Source organism: Aedes albopictus, chromosome 2 (assembly GCF_035046485.1).
Source record: "Aedes albopictus strain Foshan chromosome 2, AalbF5, whole genome shotgun sequence".
NCBI lineage: Eukaryota > Metazoa > Arthropoda > Insecta > Diptera > Culicidae > Aedes > Aedes albopictus.
In genome coordinates this window covers 201869390-201891050 of record NC_085137.1, presented here as the reverse complement: position 1 = coordinate 201891050, position 21661 = coordinate 201869390, and the positions used below count along the sequence as shown (strand labels likewise).

General features: G+C 44.6%; 4 protein-coding genes across 4 annotated transcripts; 3 read left to right on the top strand and 1 right to left on the bottom strand.

The window, feature by feature from the left end:
* The first annotated feature begins 2230 nt into the window (after positions 1-2230).
* Positions 2231-2808, top strand: LOC134286750 (larval cuticle protein A2B-like). Its single transcript, XM_062848417.1, has 2 exons — positions 2231-2290; positions 2358-2808. Exons 1-2 carry the CDS (start codon positions 2279-2281, stop codon positions 2721-2723), a joined length of 378 nt encoding a protein of 125 aa, XP_062704401.1. The 5' UTR covers positions 2231-2278; the 3' UTR covers positions 2724-2808.
* A 4998-nt stretch (positions 2809-7806) lies between these two features.
* LOC134286323 (uncharacterized) lies at positions 7807-14199 on the bottom strand. The gene is made up of 2 exons (XM_062847926.1): positions 14085-14199; positions 7807-13922 (listed from the first exon to the last, which is right to left on the bottom strand). The coding sequence occupies exons 1-2, from the start codon at positions 14197-14199 to the stop codon at positions 7807-7809; spliced, it is 6231 nt and encodes a 2076-aa protein (XP_062703910.1).
* A 2191-nt stretch (positions 14200-16390) lies between these two features.
* On the top strand, positions 16391-17180 carry LOC134286749 (histidine-rich glycoprotein-like). The gene is made up of 2 exons (XM_062848416.1): positions 16391-16543; positions 16602-17180. Exons 1-2 carry the CDS (start codon positions 16532-16534, stop codon positions 17127-17129), a joined length of 540 nt encoding a protein of 179 aa, XP_062704400.1. The 5' UTR covers positions 16391-16531; the 3' UTR covers positions 17130-17180.
* Positions 17181-20149: 2969 nt separating this feature from the next.
* LOC134286748 (pre-mRNA-splicing factor CWC22 homolog) lies at positions 20150-21221 on the top strand. The gene is made up of 2 exons (XM_062848415.1): positions 20150-20303; positions 20358-21221. The coding sequence occupies exons 1-2, from the start codon at positions 20292-20294 to the stop codon at positions 21108-21110; spliced, it is 765 nt and encodes a 254-aa protein (XP_062704399.1). The 5' UTR covers positions 20150-20291; the 3' UTR covers positions 21111-21221.
* The last annotated feature ends 440 nt before the right edge of the window (positions 21222-21661 follow it).

The window sequence follows — 21661 nt, the reverse complement described above, 5'->3', positions numbered from 1 at the left end:
AGAAATTATCAAAATATTTCTATTTTTTGTATTTAACCCTCGAGCGATCACGCTGTTGTATTTTGTACAACAGGTTCAAAAAATCTCGCTTTTTGTGTTCAGCGTTAGCGCAGTACTGGCGGTGGTAGCCAACCACGCGAGTTACGGAAGGTTAACGATATCGTACCACGTAATAATTTTGGATCGATTAAGCTTCAATCAAGTACATATTTAAAAAAAATCGATAATCACCGACAATTCCATCCATTTCCATGGCATATGATGTATATATGGTATGTGTGCCATCTGTAATCTCATGCTCCTATATTCATCATACTCGAAAACAAGCGATTACGGCACCGGTTGATTCCGTTCTTTTTGTTTTCATGCGTGCTTATTTTTAACAAAAAATACAAAAATAAGATACAAATCAAACAGCGCACAGTGGAAAAAAATAGGTATAAAGCGCGAATAAATTCAATATCTCTGCTCGGAGTGGACGGATTTGAAAGAATGTTTGACACGAACTGTAAAAAAATTCTATAGTTTCAGATAAGGAGGGTGTCATTCGCCACACGATGCTGGAAATCAGTGTATTGAGCTCGTTTTTTATCTGAAACTATTGAGATTTTTGCAGTTTGTGTCAAAAATTCAGAGCAGAGATATAGAATTTATTCGCGTTTTATAGCTATTTTTCCCCATTTGTGCAGCGCTTCAATCCTTTGTTTTTCGTAGGATGAAAATGGGAGCCACATGTTTAAAAGAGAACCTTTACCCTATACAATAGTCACCATCTAAACCAAGCTACCGTGTTTCCAAAAAAAACAGTGTTCTACCATCAAGTTTAGACCATACGCATCCAAGGCTCACTCCAAACCACCCACATGATATGCACCATCCAATCAGCTGTAACCCTCTCGAAACTGACACACCGAAACAAGATTTTCATGTTTTGACCAAAGTTGATAAGAATCGAGCCCTGAAGAAGGTCCGCTCCAAGGACGGAAACGTCAGCGAAGATTAGATAGAATAAACGCTTTCAATTAAGACTGCACAGTCGGAAAACAATATTTCGTAATACCAACAGTCGTTCCCAACAGTTAGCAATCTATGGATATCTTTTGGCATTTTCCCGGGTTTTCTTAAGTGAGTTCTGCAAGATTATGTCAAGTATTTCCCCAGGAATTATTTCTGGAATTCCTCAAGCGATTTCTTCCGAAATTCCTTAATTGATTTTTCGCTGGATATGTCTAAGGACAGGGTTCTTCCAGGAATTCATCCGGGATTGCCTTCGAAATGCTTTAGGGATGCTTTCATTGACATTCCATGAGGGGTTTCTTCATTTTTCAACCAGGTTTTTATATCATTGATTTCTCGCGAGATTCATTCAGGGATTCTTTCAAGGGTTCTTCCCGGGACTCCTTTACGAATATGTTCCAGAACTCCTTCTGAGATTCCGTCATTGATTCCTTCCAGTATTCTTTCAGGTATTCCTCTCTAAGTTTATCAAGGGATTCCTATTGGGATTCATCCTGGATCGTTTCAGGGATTTCTTCAGAATTTTTTACCTCAATTCCTCCATTGATTCTTCCCAAATTTCCTCACTGATGACGCACTACGATCAACATGTAAAAAAAAATCACTGGAAAAGGTTCTGGACTGCATCGAAAATCGATTCCAGGCACTCGAAGAAAGTTTTTTGAAGAAATATTGTGCCTTTACGCAAATGGATATGCATTTTTCATTTTTCATTTTTTCGCTCGGGCCTTCTACTGATAGTTGCATGCTCAGCATGCATTTTGTTTTTTTTTTTCGCATGTTCTAGAACATATAAGAGCGATTCACTTAAATGCAAAAATTGTTCTGATTAAACGTCGTGATGAATTAGTTTAATTTAAATTCAAAGTTCTTACTGACCAACGTTGAATATTGTTTCATGAGATAATCCTATTCATCACCGTTACCTTTGCAAATGAATTATCCATTCTCCGTGTGCAACAAAGACGGAAAGTGAAGCATGTCCTACGCTAGGGTCCCGATGTGATTTTATCGATCGCCAAAATGCAGCAAGGACGGCGATCCAGTTTTGCGAAGAACTGGATTGTGGGGTGTGTCCGTGAAAGTAGAGTGTAGTTCCAGTTATTTTTGTATCTTACGGGCGGCGGCATATGGTGACAAACTAGTAGGCAACATTTACCTACTGAATTTATTTAAATATAAAAGAACGGTCAAGATAGTAGTGCAGTATCAGTTGGCTTCAAAGCACCAAACAAAGCTAATTGGAATTCAACCATCAACCATGTTCTTCAAAGTAATTCTCCAAATACTTGTTCGTGTTGAGAAACATTGATAATAATAAATTATCTTTATTTTCACAGAAATCACTGATCGTTCTGGTTCTTGTTGGAGCCATCGCTGCCCAACACTATTACCAAGAGCAGCAGCATCATCACCACCATGAGGAAGAACACCATGGTCCAGCTCACTACGAGTTCCACTACGATATCCATGATGACCACACTGGAGATGTGCAGGGACGCAAGGAATCTCGCAAGGATGACCAGACCCAGGGAGAATACTACCTGATTGATGCTGATGGCCACAAGCGCACTGTCACCTATCACGTTGATGGCAAAAGTGGATTCATTGCTGAGGTGCACCGTGAACCAATCAAGGGATACCAGGCGCCGCAGCCCGTGCACAAGATCGTGGCTGTTCCAGTGCATCATGGGTATCATCATTAGAATAATTTGAAGATTTTTTCGGTTAAGTAGTAAATGTGATAGGAACGGGTTGTTATGTAGGAAAAATAAAAAAAAACTGTGAATATCATACAACTTCATGACTTTTCTCTCATGCTTTTCCATTTTAAAAATTCCTACTGTTTCATTTCTTACTTCGTTAAGGCTTTATTCTGCACAATTTCCCCGCCTATTGTGTCAAATGTATTCTGCACAAATGTATATTAGCGTAGTTTTCTGATACCACGCGTATGGGTTTGGTTCAATTACCACTTCCGGCAGGACACCCATAACCAGTTCCGGGATTGTACCGATTGGCCCTGATGTGGTCTCAGACTAGTTCCATGCCAATTATGAATCTTCTTCTTCTTTATTTATTTCTTGTCGACCATACTGGGACTTGGCCTGCCTCTTTAGTTATTGATTGGAGGGCTTCATTTGCCTGCCATTGCATGAATTTGTATATTGTTAGGCAAGTTCAATGATACACTATGCCCATGGAGTCGAGACAATTTTCCAGACCGGAACAGGAATCGAACCCGCTGACTCCGGATTGGCGATCCATAACCTTAACCACTAGGCTAACCGGAGACTCCAATTGTGAATCAGTTTTCCTAAAAAGTCGCGAATTGTTATACCGTATGCATGAGTGTGGTTCATTTTTGAATTTCGTCAATTTCGGCGAGACACTCAAAACACATTCTGGAACACTACTGGTAGTCTTGAATGTGACCTATTTTCTTGCTGACCGTTTTTCGCTTTATCGAAGAAGCCGTTATTTGATGTGATGCGCGCATGCGTTTGGTTTCGTTCTACATTTGACCACTTCCGGCGGGCCACCTGGAACCGGTTTCAGCACACTAATGGTATTAAAAGTAATTTTTTGTGTCGAATTTATGGGTTTGGTTCGCCTTTACATTTGACCACTTCCGGCGAAACACCCGTAATCGGTTGCGGAACAGTATCGGTTGTCCCAAATATTGTCGGAAACTTTTTTTTTATGAATCAAGAAACCTAAAAAGCCAGGATTTGATGTGTCGCATGCATAGGTTTGGTTCCCTTTAATATTTGGTTACTTTCGGCGGGACACACGGAATCGATTCTAGAACAGTACCAGTTGGTACCAGTAGTTTCTGATGCTGCCTGAGCCAATTTACTTGCTAACCGTTCATCGGGTTGTCCAAAAAGCCGCGATTTGATGTGTTCCATGCACGCGTTTGGATCAGTTTCTTATTTGGCCATTTCTGGCGGGGCACCCGAAACTGGTTCTGGATTACTACTGGTTCAGATATGTTCTGAGAATATTTTCCTGCTTACTGTTCACAAGGATATCGAAAAAGACGCGATTTGATATGGCGCATGCATGGATTTAGTTCATTTTTATATTTGGCCACTTCCGGCGGAACACCTGGAACCGGTTCCGGATCACCACTGGTTCCGATATGTTTTGAGAATATTTTCCTGCTTACTGTTCATCAGGATATCAAAAAAGCCACTCTTTGATATGTCACATGCATAGGTTTGGCTTATTTTTATACTTGGCCACATCCGACGAGACACTGGAACCGGTTCCGAAACACAACCGGTTCAGATATAGTCTGAGACTATTGTCTTGCTTACCGATCATCTGGTTTTCAAAAAAGCCGCGGTTCGATATGTCGCATACATGGATTTAGTCCTCTTTTATGTTTGGCCACTTCCAGCGGGACACCCGGAACCAGTTACGGGACATTACCTGTTCAGATATGGTCTGTGACCATTTTCCTGCTAACCATTCATCAAGTTATCGAAAATGCCGTAGTTTGATGTGTCGCATGCATGGGTTTGGAGCGTTTTCATATCTGGCCCCTTCCTGAGGTATCGGTCCGGAACACCTAAATGGCCATAACTCCGGAATGGCTGGACCAATCCGAACCATTTTCAATAGGAAACAATGGGACCAGATTCCCCGTCGAATAAACCGTCGGTCATTAAAATCGGTCCAGGTTTACTGCCAAAAAGTGATGTGAGTTTTTTTTTGTACACACACATACACACATACACACACACATACATATTGCCAAAGGCGGGGAAACCACCCGGGGACCCGTCGGCATATAGACCAATATGCTTGATTGACACGGCGGGGAAGGTGCTCGAAAACATCATCCTCAATAGAATGTTGCGGTTCACTGAGGGAGTAAATGGTCTTTCGAGCATTGTCTTGTCGGTTACAAAAACCGCCACTTGAGCCTAAGAGGAGGGGAATTCGCTTCTTCGGGGTAGTGACTCTGGATGTTCTTCTTCTTCTTCTTGGCGTAACGTCCTCACTGGGACAAAGCCTGCTTCTCAGCTTAGTGTTCAATGAGCACTTCCACAGTTTTTAACTGAGAGCTTCCTCTGCCAATGACCATTTTGCATGTGTATATCGTGTGGCAGGCACGAAGATACTCTATGCCCAAGGAAGTCAAGGAAATTTCCTTTACGAAAAGATCCTGGACCGACCGGGAATCGAACCCGTCACCCTCAGCATGGTCATGCTGAATACCCGTGCGTTTACCGCCTCGGCTATATGGGCCCTGGATGTAAGGAATGCATTTAATAGCGCCAGTTGGGCTGCTATTGCCGATGCGCTCTTGCGTCTGGGGATACCGGAGTACTTGTACAAGATTCTCGGAAGCTACTTTCAGAATCGCCTACTAGTTTACGACACGGAGGTGGGTCGGAAGTGCTTTCACATAACCTCAGGAGTCCCGCAAGGTTCCATCCTGGGTCCGGTGTTATGGAATGTCATGTACGACAAGGTGTTGAGGTTAGAGTACCCAGTGGGAGTGGTGATTGTCGGATTTGCCGACGATATTACGCTCGAAGTCTACTGTGAAACGATCGAGGAGGTAAAGTTGACTACCAACCATTCGATCAAGGTTGTGGAGGCGTGGATGCGGTCCAGGAAACTGGAGTTGGCTCACCACAAGACAGAGGTGACGGTTGTTAACAACATGCAATCGGCGCAGCAGACGGAGATCAGTGTAGGAGAGTGCACTATCATGTCTAAGCGCTCTGTCAAACACTTGGGCGTGATGATCGACGACAAGCTTACCTTCGGTAGCCACGTCGATTATGCCTGTAAAAGAGCCTCCACAGCTATTGCGGCACTGTCCCGGATGATGTCCAATAGCTCTGCGGTGTACGCCAGTAAGCGCAAGCTTCTGGCTAGTGTTGCTACGTCCATACTTAGGTATGGCGGCCCGGCGTGGGGCACCGCGTTAAGTACCGAATGCTACCGACGGAAGCTGGAAAGTACTTACAGGCTTATGTGCCTGCGGGTTGCGAGCGCGTACCGTACCGTGTCACACGACGCTCTCTGCGTCATTACTGGTATGGTGCCTATCAGCATTCTTATCAGTGAGGCACAAGAGGCATACGCAGGACTGCCAGGATGGCCTCTATGGTCAAATGGCAGCGCGCGTGGGACAGTTCCACCAAAGGAAGGGGTTCCATAGGTTGATACCGAGGGTAGATAGTTGGATTAATAGGCGCCATGGGGAAGTTACATTCCACCTGACACAGGTCCTTACAGGTCATGGTCGCTTCCGACAGTATCTACACCGTTTCGGGCATGCGGATTCTCCCGAATGCCCAGTGTGCAATGGTTTCTTTAGAGGAAACGGCGGAACACGTTTTGTTCGTGTGCCCACGTTTTCGCACAATGCGTGACCGCATGATTGCCACATGCGGGGAGGACACAACTCCGGACAATTTGGTCCAGAGGATGTGTAGGGATGAGTTTGGCTGGAACGCCGTTTCAACGGCTATTACCCATATCGTCTGGGAGCTACAGAGGAGGTGGCGCGTGGACTCGGAGAATGGCTAGTCCAGATGCAGTGCTAGAGGTGGTCCAGGGGTTCGAAGTCGGCTTCGTAGGTCATACCAGTGCCCTGCGGTCGAGATCGACCCTTACAGCGATTAAGTGGCCGCGGAGAGGAAGTCCCGGTAGCGGTGCTGTCGTGGCGTCGGTCTACTAGGTTGGAAAGGGGTCCCCGGCAAGGGTCGGGGTAGGTGAGACCCTGCTGTCTGCAAATTACGGATGCATCTGATAGGGCCTGAAGGATAGTGATACCCTTCCTTACGGGCAGGTCAGATCGGATTGCATGTGGGCATCAGTTCTTGATGTCCGCTCAGCAGTAGGGCGCGGGCGGGGTTGACCCTGCCCGCCTTCCGAGGACAAAGGGAGTGGTGAGGACCACTCGGGTAACTGGCTATGCGCCAGCAGGTTACCGTGATGGACTCTCCAAAGCGAGTCATCGATGTTCGATGCTGCAGGCTACGCAGCTAACCTTGAGGGTGTAATGTGCACTAGCCCCTCTCTGAAGCAATACCTTCTTGGTGGTTCCGGAGAGACGTAGGGTTTGGCGACCATAGGAATGTGTTTAGTGGGTCGAGGAGAGAGTAGTCCTGGCTTCTACTATTGTAGTAGAAGATGGCCTCAGCCCCACACTATCCTAACCTTCCTGTTAGGGTGTCTGTTTGCAGATTATCCCCCTGTTACGGTTTAACAAATCAACGCACTGTCTTGATAGTCGAATTTATTGAGAATCGCTTCAAGCTAAAAGTAAAGATTGTATCAGAAACACAAAATACAGTTTTAATCTACAGCTTACATTTAACAGTGCGCCCTTCAACTTGCGTATTCACTGAACACCTTTCGATCGGGATAGTTAAATAATTCTGCTGGGATAATTATAGTGATATAGTCAATCTTAAGCAAATCATTATCATCAAACCCACCGTATTCTTCTAGAATTCACTTCGTGAAATAATGTAAATATTGGTTAATTAATAACCATACTGCATAGGATTCCTGTAGAGTAAACACAATTTGTACCGTAAACCTTAAATAAGTGGGATTTTAACAACTTACTTAATATTTAATAATTAGTTGTATAAATCTTTCGAGGAAATTCATGGGCACTTTAATTCAGATCTATCATCAAAACTGCTACGTAATTGTTGACAATTGCTAAATGCACATCTCTATCTACCTACATGTAGCTTACTGTCCCTGACGCAGAGATGTGTCAGGTTCACAGCGCTATTGTAATATACTCTAGCTGTCTAACAGTGAAGGCTCCGTGCGCCGGGTTGCCGATATGGCGGTCGTCTCAACATCCCCCTCCCCGTGAGGATCAGTAGGATCCTCTCCGCCATGATCATCTACGTTCAGCACCGCCAGTTTGGATACCGGCCGTCTGAATAATCCTCCAGCTGTTTGTACTAATACCTGCCGAACCCTACCATCTCTACCGACCGTAACGTCCAGGACGCGTCCGCGTAGCCAACCATTCCTTCTAGTTTCATCTATCACGATGACTAAGTCTCCCGGCTGCACTGGCTTTGTATCCTGAAGCCACTTCACACGTCTCGTCAGCGTCGGTAAGTACTCTAGTACCCAACGCCTCCAGAAATGGTCAATCTGTATCTGAATCTGTTCCCATGATGTTCGAACGGCTCTCGCTGAAGCTTCCATCTCCACCATAGGCTGTTTCACTCCTGTTGAACTGCCAAGGATGAAATGATTTGGCGTTAACGCCTCTTGTTCCACTGAGTCCAACGGTAAGTATGTTAGCGGACGCGAGTTCACGATCGCTTCTGCTTCAACGATCAGCGTCTGCAAACCTTCATCGTCCAGCTTGTCGTCTTGGGGAAGGCTGGTCATAGCGTTCTTTATGGAGCGTACCAAACGCTCCCACGATCCTCCCATATGGGGAGCAGAAGGCGGAATGAACAACCACTTCGTCTCCGTATTTGTAAAAGTTGACGCTGCTTTCTGCTCGATGTCTTTGATTTGGCTTCGTAACACACGATCCGCGCCGATGAAATTCCGACCGTTATCGGAATGTATTTCCACAGGTGCTCCTCGTCGACAAACGAAGCGGCGAATGCAGGCGATACACGACTTGGTCGACAGGTCGTACGCTATCTCAACGTGTACGGCACGTATTGTTAAACACGTTATCAAGCAAATCCATCGTTTTGAAGTTGCGCGCCCTACTTTGACCAGGATTGGCCCAAAATAATCGATGCCAACGTAGCTAAACGGGCGAATACCTGCCGATAGACGAGCAGCTGGAAGTGGTCCCATCATTGGAACAATCGGACGAGCTTTGTACACTCTGCACCATTGGCAGCGGCTGATTACGCTCCGAGCTGTTGTTCGTAGTCGCGATACATGGAAACGTTGACGCACTTCGTTGACTACTGTTTCAAAGTTTCCATGTAGAAGTCTCCGGTGATAATCGTCGAGAAGCAGATACGAAACACGGTGTTTCCTCGGTAGTATAACGGGGAACTTGACGTCGACCGACAAGACTTTCGCCGCGGCAATGCGGCCATCAACTCGAAGAACACCCTTGTCGTCCATAATCGGTGATAGGTTCCATAGTTGGCTTGTCCTCTCGAGTTTCAGTTGCCTTTTGTCCGATGACTTGTTATTCTTCGAAAAAATGGCTACTTCATCGCGATACGATTCCATTTGAACCAGTTTCCAGATCAGGGTTTCCGCAGCCTGTAATTCTTCTTGGTTTAGGTTCAGGCTACAATAATTTTCGTCGAATACTTTGCGTTTCAATTTTGTTATGAATCGGATAACATAGGCCGTCGCTCGCAAAAGGCGGTTCCATTTGGAGAACCGTTCGAAACAGATTACGTTTTGTAAAACTGGCAAGAAACACGCTCTGAGCTCCTCATCTGTTGATATGATGTACTTCTGTTTAGGCCACTGCCCCTCGGACTGCTGCAAAAACGGTGGACCACAGAACCAGCGGCCAGATGCTTTTAGGCACGGTTTACCGTCCCATTTCGTGGCATCATCAGCGACGTTGAGTTTGCTTGGGACGTATCTCCACTCTTGAACACGGATCGTTGACAGAATTTCTCCAACTCGGCATGCTACGAATGGGCGATACCGTCGATGTTCCGACCGAATCCATGCCAAAGTTACCTCGGAGTCTGACCAGTAGACGCAACGATTGATCTTGACGGTGTGATTTTCACGGACGAATGTGAGAAGTCGAACTCCTAGAACCGCTGCCATCAGTTCTAAACGAGGGATTGATACGTATTTGAGCGGCGCGACCTTTGTTTTTGCAGATACCAGAGCGCACTTGGTTGTTCCCTCCGATCCGACGACGCGAAAATATACCAAAGCAGAGTATGCCGCTTCGCTCGCATCCACGAAAATGTGAGCATCCAAAGTATCGTAGAGGTCGGTACTTGCTCCATCAAAGTAGCAGCGCGGTACTCGAACTTCGACAACGTCCATCAGCAACTCAATCCACCTCGTCCATTTCTCGTAGATTTGATCGTCGATGTATTCATCCCACTTAATAGCACTTCTCCAGATGTCCTGCATAATTATCTTCCCGTGCACCAGGACACAGGCCAGCAGCCCCAAGGGATCGAATAGGCTCATGATGCACTTTAGCACTTGGCGTTTCGTTGGCCTTGCTCCGTTGTCGATTAGCGTTCCGATTTCCTCACGGAACGTCATGGAAAACTGTAGAACATCCTCCTTCGTATGCCATAGCATTCCCAAAACGCGTTCTGAATCGGTTTTCAGCCCAAGATCTTTGATGTCATGCTTAGGCGGTTCTCCTAGGTACTCCAGAATGGCTGGCTGATTGGAGACCCAATGTCGCAATTCAATTCCGCCTTTTGAGTGAATCCACCGGACTTCCCCTGCTACAGATTTTGCCTCTTCGATCGACTCAAAGCTATCGAGGTAGTCATCCACATAGTGGCATTTGCAAATCGCCTCTGACGCCCGTGGATACTGTTTGGAAAACTCCTCTGCATTGCGGTTCTTTACGAATTGAGCGGATGACGGGGAGCTGGTAGCTCCGAAGGTGAGGACGTCCATCATGAATACACCGGGCTCGTCATTCGGGCTATCACGGAACAGGAAACATTGTGACGGACGGTCTCGTTCAATGACTCTCACTTGGTGGAACATCTCCTTGATGTCACTGCTCACTGCCACCGGATATTGTCGAAAGCGGAACTGCACGGAAGGTAGTGGTACCAGGAGGTCTGGTCCAGGAAATAGAGCAGAGTTCAGACAAACTCCATCGACCTTTGCGGCTGCGTCCCATATCAAACGGACCTTTCCAGGTTTTTTTGGGTTACAAACAGCGCCTAATGGCAGATACCAAATTCTTCTGGGATCGGCTTTCGCGAGTTCGTCCTTGGTAGCCCGATGAGCATATCCTTTTTCCTGGTACTCATTAATTTGTTGGTGAATATTTTCCTTAAGGAGTGGGTCCCGGGCCATTCGCCTCTCGAGGCACTCCAATCGCCGCAGGGCCATGGGGTAGCTGTCCGGCAGTTCTACAAAATCGGATCTCCACAGCAGACCAGTTTCGAACCGATCACCCATTCGACGGGTCGTTTCCTCCATGGTTCGTCTAGCCCTCACTTCTTCATTAGACTCTAATGTTTCCTGGCAGCCGACCGCACAATCTTCGACGTTGAAATAGTCCTGCATCAAGCGATCCAGTTTGACCTCAGCTTCACACTCGCACACATGATAACTATATTCATCCGTGTTTTCTGATTTGTCCAGGCTTCCATATATGCACCATCCTAAGCGAGTCCTTGCTGCTACAATCCCGCTGTTTCCTTCCTTGATCTTCAGAGGAACAGCCAGTTGTAGGTTTCGCAGGCCAACTAACAGCTTCGGTGTGACGTCCTCGTAGCTTCGAACAGGCAGGCCCTTCAGGTGTGGGTGATCTTGTTGTAGTTCGGTGAATCGCAGAGTTTGTGACGGCAAATTCAAGCAGTCAACGGTGCGCACGTTCATTAGCTGGAACCGCTTATTCTGACCCATTTCCGACACTTCGAGTGAGACGATCTGTGGCTCGTCTTCCGTCCTCGTCATGTTAGCGGTCCACCTCAGGCATAATGGGACTGTCGGTCCTTCTATTTCCAGTTCTCGAGCCAGACTTTGCTCGATCAATGTCGATGAAGAGCCTTCATCCAAGAAAGCGAAAACGGTGACAGTCTTGGATTTCCCATAGAGCGTTACTGGAACGATTCGGAATAGAATCGACTGTCCGCAGTGGTGATGCACATGGTTTTCTGTCGATGATACAGTCGGTTTGACCGCTTCTTCAGGTTTACCGTGGAGCAATTGGTGATGGCGGAAATCACAGCCGTTGATTCCACATCGACTAGAGACTCTACATATGCGGCGGCCGTGAGGGTTGAGGCAGCTACGGCAAACTTTCAACGTTTGGACATTTTTCCAGCGATCTTCTACCGAGAGTTGCTGAAATTTCGTACAGCTCTTCAAACGGTGTCCTGCTTTTCCGCAAAACAGGCACGGCTTCTCATCTACAGACTTTTCCTTCACTTGATTGGTAGAAGACCGGACCAGAGTTGTTTTGTTCTCGGAGTGTGCATTGACGAAGCTTCTATCCTTGTTGCGAGACTTTTCGCTTCTAGCGTGTTGGCCGGAAGTATAGATTACCACTTTACTTACTGATTCAACCACCATCCCCATGAAATCGCTGAAGGTACGCAAACTCGCCTCAGGCTGAAGCATCAGATGTTGTGCCCATTGTAGCTTCACGTTGGCCGGCAGCTTTTCGACCAGCTCCTGCAGAAGTGCTGGGTTCGATAGGTGTGCTTGTTGACCCGCCGCAATGAGATGTTGAGCAAGATTTCGAATCGAAATTCCAAAATCGATCAGTGAATCCAACTTCTCTGGCTTAGGTGCCGGCGTTTCGCGTACATTTTGGATCAACTTGTTGATTATGATCTCCGGACGGCCATACAGGGTCCGAAGAGTCTCCAGTACGTTTGGTACTGATTCGGGCGATAGCAAATAGTATCGAACAGATTTCAGCGCGTTGCCTTTCAGGCATCGTTGCAAACGTGCAAGATTTTCAACATTGTTGAATCCGCATGCCGTCGTGGAATTGTGGAAACTGCTATAAAATATAGGCCACTCCTCTGGATCACCCGAAAACTCCGGCAAATCCCGGGGCAAGACTTGCCTTGCTGTCAGTTGCTCTGGAGAAGGACGTTGCATATTTTTCTGCATGGGCTGGAGCTCTGAACCCCGGAGAAATCTGTCGCTGCGGCCGTATTGTCCTTGAGGAGGGTGAGGAGGGGAAGGTGCAGAATTGTGCCATTGCGGTCTTGGCACTGTTGGGTTCGCGTGTAGGTTCGAACGACAGTTTCCAAGTTCAGGTAAGGTGGCTCGACCAGCAGGGGCGTCCAACTGGAAATTTAGATCCGTGTCCCGCACCATATCGAATACCGGGGAATTTGAGTGCGCGTGCCTGAGCCGCGTCTGCTCGTTTATCGTTGATTCGACCAACGGTGGTCCCAGGGGAATATGCTTGGGTGCGAAACGGATTCGCGGGCCAGACCTGCTCTTACCTGTTGAAGAATCTTGTTGAAGAACTTCAATTCTACTCTGCCTCAGATCTGGGTTTGGTTTCCCAGTCAATCTCGTTTGACTATGTGCCACAGAAGAAACCTGACACTTCGGTAGTCCTACAGTGTCACTAACATTCGTAACGATCTTTGGTAGAGCTCCTTCGCGGGATCGTTGGCGATCCTGTGAATTTCTAATAGAATCGCCACCATAAGCTCCCTCTTCTTGCTGCGAGATCAGCATTCTGCACTTCCGCAACTGGGCTTCTAGGTTCAGCAGTCGTTCTGCTGATACGGGCTGTTGCTCGCACTCTGCCAGCTGGCTTCGAAGGGACTGTAATATGGGAATGTCTGCTGACGACTTGTTGGTATCTCCGACAGGGACGGTAATAGCGGGTACCTGATGCGACGGATTGTGGCCTTCGCCGTCGTTTTTTGTCGCAATATTGATGTCGCTACTTTTAGGTAGCTGGTGGTGCAGAGGGGTAAATCCGGGTGGATGTACAGTGGAAGCTAATCCGGTGGCGACGTTCTGTTCAACCCACGCTTCAACCTGTTTTTCACGAGCCTCAATCTCGTTCACACGGCTTCTTACGCTCCGGTTGTCCCCATCGTCTCCTGCCAGTGACTCCTCTAACTCGTACATTTCTTGCGAATGTTTCTTCTGCATCTCCAGCTGCCTTCTTTCTAATTCCAGTTCCTTCTTCTCTAGCTCTTGCTGTTCAGCCAGGCGTTTGCGTTGCAAATCTGCTCGTCGGCTGGAGGTCGTCGACCTCTCTGAAGCTGGAATCGATGGTGTACGACATCTGGGACAGATCCAATCTCGACTTGAGATGGACTCGTTTACGCCAGCACAGGTAAAATGCCACCACTTGTCACATTTATTATTATTATCTTTATTATCGAGACTTTCAGCCGATGGCTGGTTCATCTCCGACTTGTCACATTTGTCGCAGGCTACCAGATCATCTGCTACATCTGGGTTCTCACAGGCGGTACAGGTGCAGATCTCGGACCGTTCGAGGTCCATCGATGCAACGGAAGGCTTTTCAGTGGTCATTGTTGTTAAATCTTGAAGATTTGTTACGTTTTAACAAATCAACGCACTGTCTTGATAGTCGAATTTATTGAGAATCGCTTCAAGCTAAAAGTAAAGATTGTATCAGAAACACAAAATACAGTTTTAATCTACAGCTTACATTTAACAGTGCGCCCTTCAACTTGCGTATTCACTGAACACCTTTCGATCGGGATAGTTAAATAATTCTGCTGGGATAATTATAGTGATATAGTCAATCTTAAGCAAATCATTATCATCAAACCCACCGTATTCTTCTAGAATTCACTTCGTGAAATAATGTAAATATTGGTTGATTAATAACCGTACTGCATAGGATTCCTGTAGAGTAAACACAATTTGTACCGTAAACCTTAAATAAGTGGGATTTTAACAACTTACTTAATATTTAATAATTAGTTGTATAAATCTTTCGAGGAAATTCATGGGCACTTTAATTCAGATCTATCATCAAAACTGCTACGTAATTGTTGACAATTGCTAAATGCACATCTCTATCTACCTACATGTAGCTTACTGTCCCTGACGCAGAGATGTGTCAGGTTCACAGCGCTATTGTAATATACTCTAGCTGTCTAACAGTGAAGGCTCCGTGCGCCGGGTTGCCGATATGGCGGTCGTCTCAACACCCCTATGGTTTAGAAGGAAAAAAAACATACATACACACACACATACATTCACACAGACATCACCTCAATTCGTCGAGCTGAGTTGATTGGTATATGTGACTCGACTCTCCGGGCCTTCTATCGAAAAGTCATTTTTGGAGCGAACATATAGCCTTTCCAGTACACTTAGCGTACGAGAAAGGCAAAAAGTTTTCATTAATTTTTCATGAAAATAACTTCAAATTTTATGCGTTTTGGAGAAATCTGTATTACATTTAAAAATCTGTATTTTTCTGTATTCTGTATCTTGTAGTATGGAAGGCCAAAAATCTGTATAATACAGAAAAATCTGTATATCTGGCATCTCTGGTCCCAGGTGAGAATTGTCATTCAAATGACTAGCTGGGCACGGAACACAAAAAACCCTGCAAAATTCCGCCAGATTGAAACAGCTTCAGGGCAAATTATACATATTTAGGTGACGTTACCTAAATGGAGGGATCTTAATAGATTTAACCTAAATGGATCCTACCTAAATGGAGGTTTGAGTGTACTCTAAAATTTGTAGAAATTCCCTAAGACCTCCTGAAACGTCCCTGAAATCTCCTGTTACTCCTTGGAACCCACCGGGACCCCCTTGAAATGCCCCTAAGATCTCCTGATACCCCCCTGAAAGGTCCCCGTAACCTAATAGTACCTCCTGAAACTCCTTAAACGCCTTAAGCTCCTCTGGAGCTCCTCTGGAGCTCCTCTGGACTCCTCTATGATCTCTCAAAGCGACCCTGATACCACCTGAAATGCCTCTGAGACCCCCTGAAACGCCTCTGAGATCCCATGAAGCATCTCTCAGATCCTTTGGAGCTTCTGAAAGGCCCTGCAACCTCCTTGAAACTTACTTAGATATTCTAGTACCCCTGAAACCCCCGACCCCCTGAAACCCCCGACTCCCTGAAACTCCCGACCCCCTGAAACGACCCTGCAATCTCACTTTGCTCTTCCCTAAAAACGAGTTCTGGCCGGCTACAGTTACCGTCATTTTTACAGGCACAATATTGATTTGAACTCTACCTCTTTTTATGCAGGGCGTAAAAAGTTGTATAAATAAATAGTCAAATAGTGCATAAAACAACGAATATAAAAAGTGGTTTAGTGTATTAGAATTGATACTTTATATACAAGGAACCATCTGTTTTTATCCATAAATCTTTGTAATTTTCTTCGTAACATATACACATAGGCATCGTTATTATCCTAGCTCTTACTATTTAGAACTCCCTTTTTCAAGGGCAATAAAATCCATCCATTTGCTCATACCTACCGTCACCGTAAGATAGTTGCCCAGTAGTTACGTAATCTTTCACTTCTTCAATAACCAGTGAACGTGTCAGCGTGCTTATAAATAGAGCAGTTTAATATATTTAACCAGGCATGACAGGCTTTCCTTGTTTCTCACATATTGCGAACTAATCTTACCTTCCCATCGGCGACAGGTCTGCTTAATTTCAACAGTTTCTTATCGTATGCGGTCGGTTCGTTGCACTACTGATAGTGAAAGTAAACTCCTTTGCAATGACGCCCAGTTCTGCAACCTACCATCAGGATCGTGACGGTGTCGAGGTATAAATACTATATGTTTCGAGGATAACGGTATCATTGTGCAGTATTCTTTCCTTCAAAACGTACAAAGCTTGAGCTTTATTGTCGACATGGCTTTTAAGGTAGAATCATTTTCGAACGTTGATAAGTCACGGGATTCTAAATGAAATTTTATTGCAGATCGTAGGAATTTTGGCATTGGCCTCGGTTGCAAGTGCTCAAAGTGGAATCGGGTACTATGGACACCATCTTCAAAAGCAGCATCAGGCAGTGGTAGAACACCACCAACCAGAAGCGCATCATGTAGAAGAACAACATCACGAGGTCAGTCATCATCAGCCTCAGATTCAGGTGTACCATCAGCCAGAAGTGCATTACCAGCCGCAACATAGCCACCACCACCAGCACGAGGAAGAACATCACGCGCCAGCTCATTACCAGTATCATTATGGTGTCCATGATGACCACACCGGAGATGTTCACGGTCAGCAGGAATCTCGTGAAGGAGACAAAACTGAAGGCGAATATTACCTGATCGATGCCGATGGCCACAAACGGACCGTGACGTACCATGTCCATGGAAAGAGTGGTTTCATTGCTCAAGTGCATCGTGAGCCAGTAAAGGGTCACCACCAGCAGGAACAGCATCATCATCAGCAACAGCATAATGACCACCATAATCAATACCAACAGCATTATCACCATTAAAGATGGCTACTAGAAATAAAATAATTAGGACAAGTTACCATATAGAAGAAATCATCATAAGATATTCTTTTATTTTTTTTATGCTTCCGAAATCTGAAATTTATGAAAATTCGTCATCAATTAGACACATTCGGTGAAGTAAAGGGGGCAAAGTAAAGAATTGAAATAATGAGCTGAACTTTTGTAGGTCAATGTAATGGTTCAAAAAGCGTGCCTAATTTAATGGTGTTTGATCAAAACTTTGGGTAACCGTGTTTCTGGGGGGTTGTGGGATTTCTCCATGCAACTTAAACAGCATCAAATTAAGCAAGGAGTCATAATACCCACGGTTTTTCCACTATTACATTGCAGAAATGGAGAATTGACCTTCTCACCATACAAAAACTCAGCTCATTACTTTAATTCTAGTACTACACCAAATGTGATCTATTCTCAAATTTTTAAATCCTTGTATACCTATACATATTCATAGATATGAATTCACGAAAGCCAACCTTTGAAAGGTACAGCAACAAGTAAACGGGCACATAATTAAATTGCCTTTTACAAAGCCTAAATTTCAATGGAACTCCTGATTCTCAAAAATTCTTCGTTCAGGCACTGCGTTTCCACTGAAACATTCTGTCTTAAGTTAGTGCCCACTAAGCACATCCACAGACAATTGAAGGGTTTTCTTTGCCAGTCACTGCATGAAGCACAATGATGAGGCCTATTTTGTATTTTCGGCAGTTTTGTTCTTTTTGTAATAGGGTCTTTAACCATTTGAGCAGGTGTACCTATTTTGAGCACTTGTCTCTATAACTAAGTGAATTTTATACCTAATAACTTAATTTTTGGCATACGGGAAGATACGTACAGTATCTAATCCTATACAAAAATTCAAACCAATTGGTTTGAAATTGACTTAGTCATAGCGGCAAGTGCCCAAAATAGATACACCTGCCCAAATGGAACAATACCCTAGTATATTTTTTTAATTGCCAGAAACTTCATCGCATCGTTCAGTTTGGCAGGAAAATTCTTGTTGCCAATTTCAGGTTTTAGAAAACACCCTACGACGAAGAGAACAAGCCTGCCGAAAATGGCATAAGAATCGTTACTATGATCAGAAAGTCGAGAAAATTTCCTGACCGGACTAGGGATCGATCCTGCCGTTTCCGAATCGACGATTCAAAGCCTTATCCGCTGGACTTTATTCTAATGAACAATCAAAAATGATGTGATTTAATGAAAGTTTTGATTACGTGTATTGATGGCATAGTTGTGGTCGCGCCACAATAGTTTAAATATGCAGGGTTCTTCATTAGCGCAAAAATATTCAAAGAAAAAAACCCACTGGGCACATGCGGCGACACATCTTTGGCACGTCCGGCACACTTCGGCACACACTGAAAAATATCCAGTACAGTTTTGGCACACATTGACACACGCTCAAATTAATGGCACAAACGAAGTGTGCTGAATGACCAACCCCTTCGGTGCAGCTCTAAGTTCAAACCAACGATGCCAGATGATTTTGTGATACATCTGTATCCCATACAAAAATAAACCCTCTAGCTCAAAAATCTGAATTTCATATAAAACGAAATCTATACGGTTCTTCAAAAATCTGTATCTGTATAAATCTGCATATATGACATCCCTGTCTTGCGTGTGTATATCGTGTGGCAAGTACGAAAATACTCTATGTCCAAGGAAATCAAGAGAATTTCATTTACGAAGTGCTCCTGGATCGACCGGAAATCGTACCCGTCTCCCTCAGCATGCTCATTAGTATGGGACAAATATCAAATCCTCGCTCCAGTCGACTTTTTAGATCCCATTTAGGTCCCATATGAACTGTACAAAATTTCAGCGCAATCGGTGAAACTATAATTTAGCGCAAGCGGTTCAAAGTTTTCATAGGATTTACTATGGGAAAAGTTACACTTTCAGATAAAAAATCCCAGAGGTCGTCCCTTGTCTCCTTAATTCAAATCGATCAATGTTTCTTGTAGAAAAATCAATTATAAAACTTTCCTTCGAAGACCACAAAACAATTGGATGCTTGTGGAAAAAGTTATTGATTTATTACCGATTAGTGATCCAATGAACGGCTTTTTGTTTTGTTTTATTAGCAGCACTGTAGCTGCTGCCTTGGCTGCTGCTATTTCTGGGGGTGGTGATGCCTCCCGCCACCCCATGCAACAACGGCAGCAGCAGTGCTGCTGATAAAACAAAATAAAAAGCCGTTCATTGGATCACTAATCGGTAATAAATCAATAACTTTTTCCACAAGCATCCAATTGTTTTGCGGTCTTGGAAGGAAAGTTTCATAATTGATTTTTCTACAAGAAACATTGATCGATTTGAATTAAGGAGACAAGGGACGACCTCTGGGATTTTTTATCTGAAAGTGTAACTTTTCCCATAGTAAATCCTATGAAAACTTTGAACCGCTTGCGCTAAATTATAGTTTCACCGACTGCGCTGAAATTTTGTACAGTTTATATGGGATCTAAATGGGATCTAAAAAGTCGACTGTAGCGAGGATTTATTTTTTCCATACAAGCGTCTACCATACTAATGCTCATGCTGAATAGCCAAGCCGTTACAAATGTGGCTATGGAGACCCTATCTCACCTTTAGGTCGAGATTAAACTATAGAGTCGATCAATGCATTTACGTCCATGTTACTTTAGATCCGAGAAATGCATTCTTAGGTAACCCTTCAATTTATTCTTACTGCATATCACATACGTGATATAATGTTTATTGCTAACGGATTTCACTTTTGCTTTTCATCAACCACACCAGCACGAGATCATTTCACTTCACGACCGCAGCCGTAACCGATCGTCTGGTTCCGTTTGGATTCAGATGCCATCTTATCCACCACAACTCCAATGCGAATTGTACTTGTTGCACTTGAGAGAACTATCATAATGTCACGGAAATGTAAACAAGTGACGTCCTCCATGCATCAGGTGATGCCTAATTCTTGTTCTAGTTTATCATCATTTCCATAATGGTATCATCTTTCTACTGCTTCTAAGAGCAAAATAGTGAGAATCATCTAGTATAAAAAGCAAACTTTGTTCTGATGTCGGTATCAGTTCGATCTCAGCCATAGATTAGCCAAAGCCAAGTGCTTTAGAGAATAAGGCTGATCATAGGAAAATAATGGCTTTTAAGGTTTGTGTAGAACTTTTTTTTTAACTAACTGTAACTAATGAATATCCCTTTCAGTTCTTATTATTCCTCGTGGCAGCGGTGGGAGCTGCCAGTATCCACGAGCGTCAGTCACAATCACAACAACAGCAGCGACAACGGCAGTCATCTGATGTTTTAGATCAAAACGAAGACGGTCCAGTGGGGTACGATTTCTCCTACTCGGTACAGGATCCAACCACGGGGGACATTAAAAGTCAGGAAGAATCTCGGCGGAATGGAAATGTACGGGGTCAGTACTCATGGGTGGATGCCGATGGAAACCGACAGATTGTAGAATACCAAGCGGATGACCACAATGGATTCCAGTCAGAGCACCGTCGAGAACCAGCAATCCTGCGACCACGACCTCATCACGTCCTCCAGGTTATTCCCGCACCACTGTATACCATCGATACCGTTTTGGCACCCGTGCACTCATCAGTAACGCGAGTTGATCATCACCGAAGACAGCAACAGGATAACCGAGACGACCGCCGTGATGATCGTGACAATCGTGATGAACGCGATGACCGTAACAATCGTGATGGCCGTGATGAAAGCGATAACCGTGATAATCAAGATGGACATGATGATCGTGATAGTAGAGACGGACGTGATAACCGCGATGAACGTGATAACCGCAATCGCAATGACGAACGTGATAACCGTGAAGGACAGAACCGAAACCGTGAACGTCAACGAGATGAAGTACGACGAGGACGAGAAGGTCACGCCCAGTCGGAAGTGCGATTCCAAGATCCTGTTGTGTCCTACCAATACAGTAGCTGAACCAAACCAAAAAGCAACACACGCCACCTGAGACGACCGCGCATGCAAAATGTTGAAATATAGTCTAAGCCGCAAATCGTAATAAAAGTCACTGAACACGAAACGTAAAAATTGCGGGTTTTGATTTTTCTACTTTCAGGTGATTGTATAAAGCTTTTAAGATTCAGATGGTAAGGGACATAAAGAACACCGTGTTTACATTATTTTGTAAAAAACTAAACAATTTAACAGTTACCTTTCTACTTCCTTTTATTCACTATATGTTTTAATCATTGGTCAGCCAATCATCTACAGTGAAAAGTAAATTGACTTCGCTGCTGTACAGTTGTATGAACCTCAGAGAAATGATTCAAGTTAGATTTCACCACTTCATCAAAATAGCGGTGCTGTCATAGTAAAATCAGAGCAGGTTACTCAAGACTTGGAGGATTTTAATAAGAATTCCTATAGGAACTTCTAGAGAAAACCCTGCATAAAATTTCTAAAGCCATTTTTGGAATGCCGGAGTATATTTGTGGAAAAATTTCAGTGGAGATCCATGGAGAAATTTA

Bases quoted from the DNA above. Each gene is read 5' to 3' on its own strand.
- LOC134286323 (XM_062847926.1), bottom strand. From the start codon at position 14,199: ATGACCACTGAAAAGCCTTCCGTTGCATCGATGGACCTCGAACGGTCC. The intron at 13,923-14,084 runs GTGACAAGTCGG...CATCGATTCCAG, and splicing joins TCTGGTAGCCTGCGACAAAT to CTTCAGAGAGGTCGACGACC.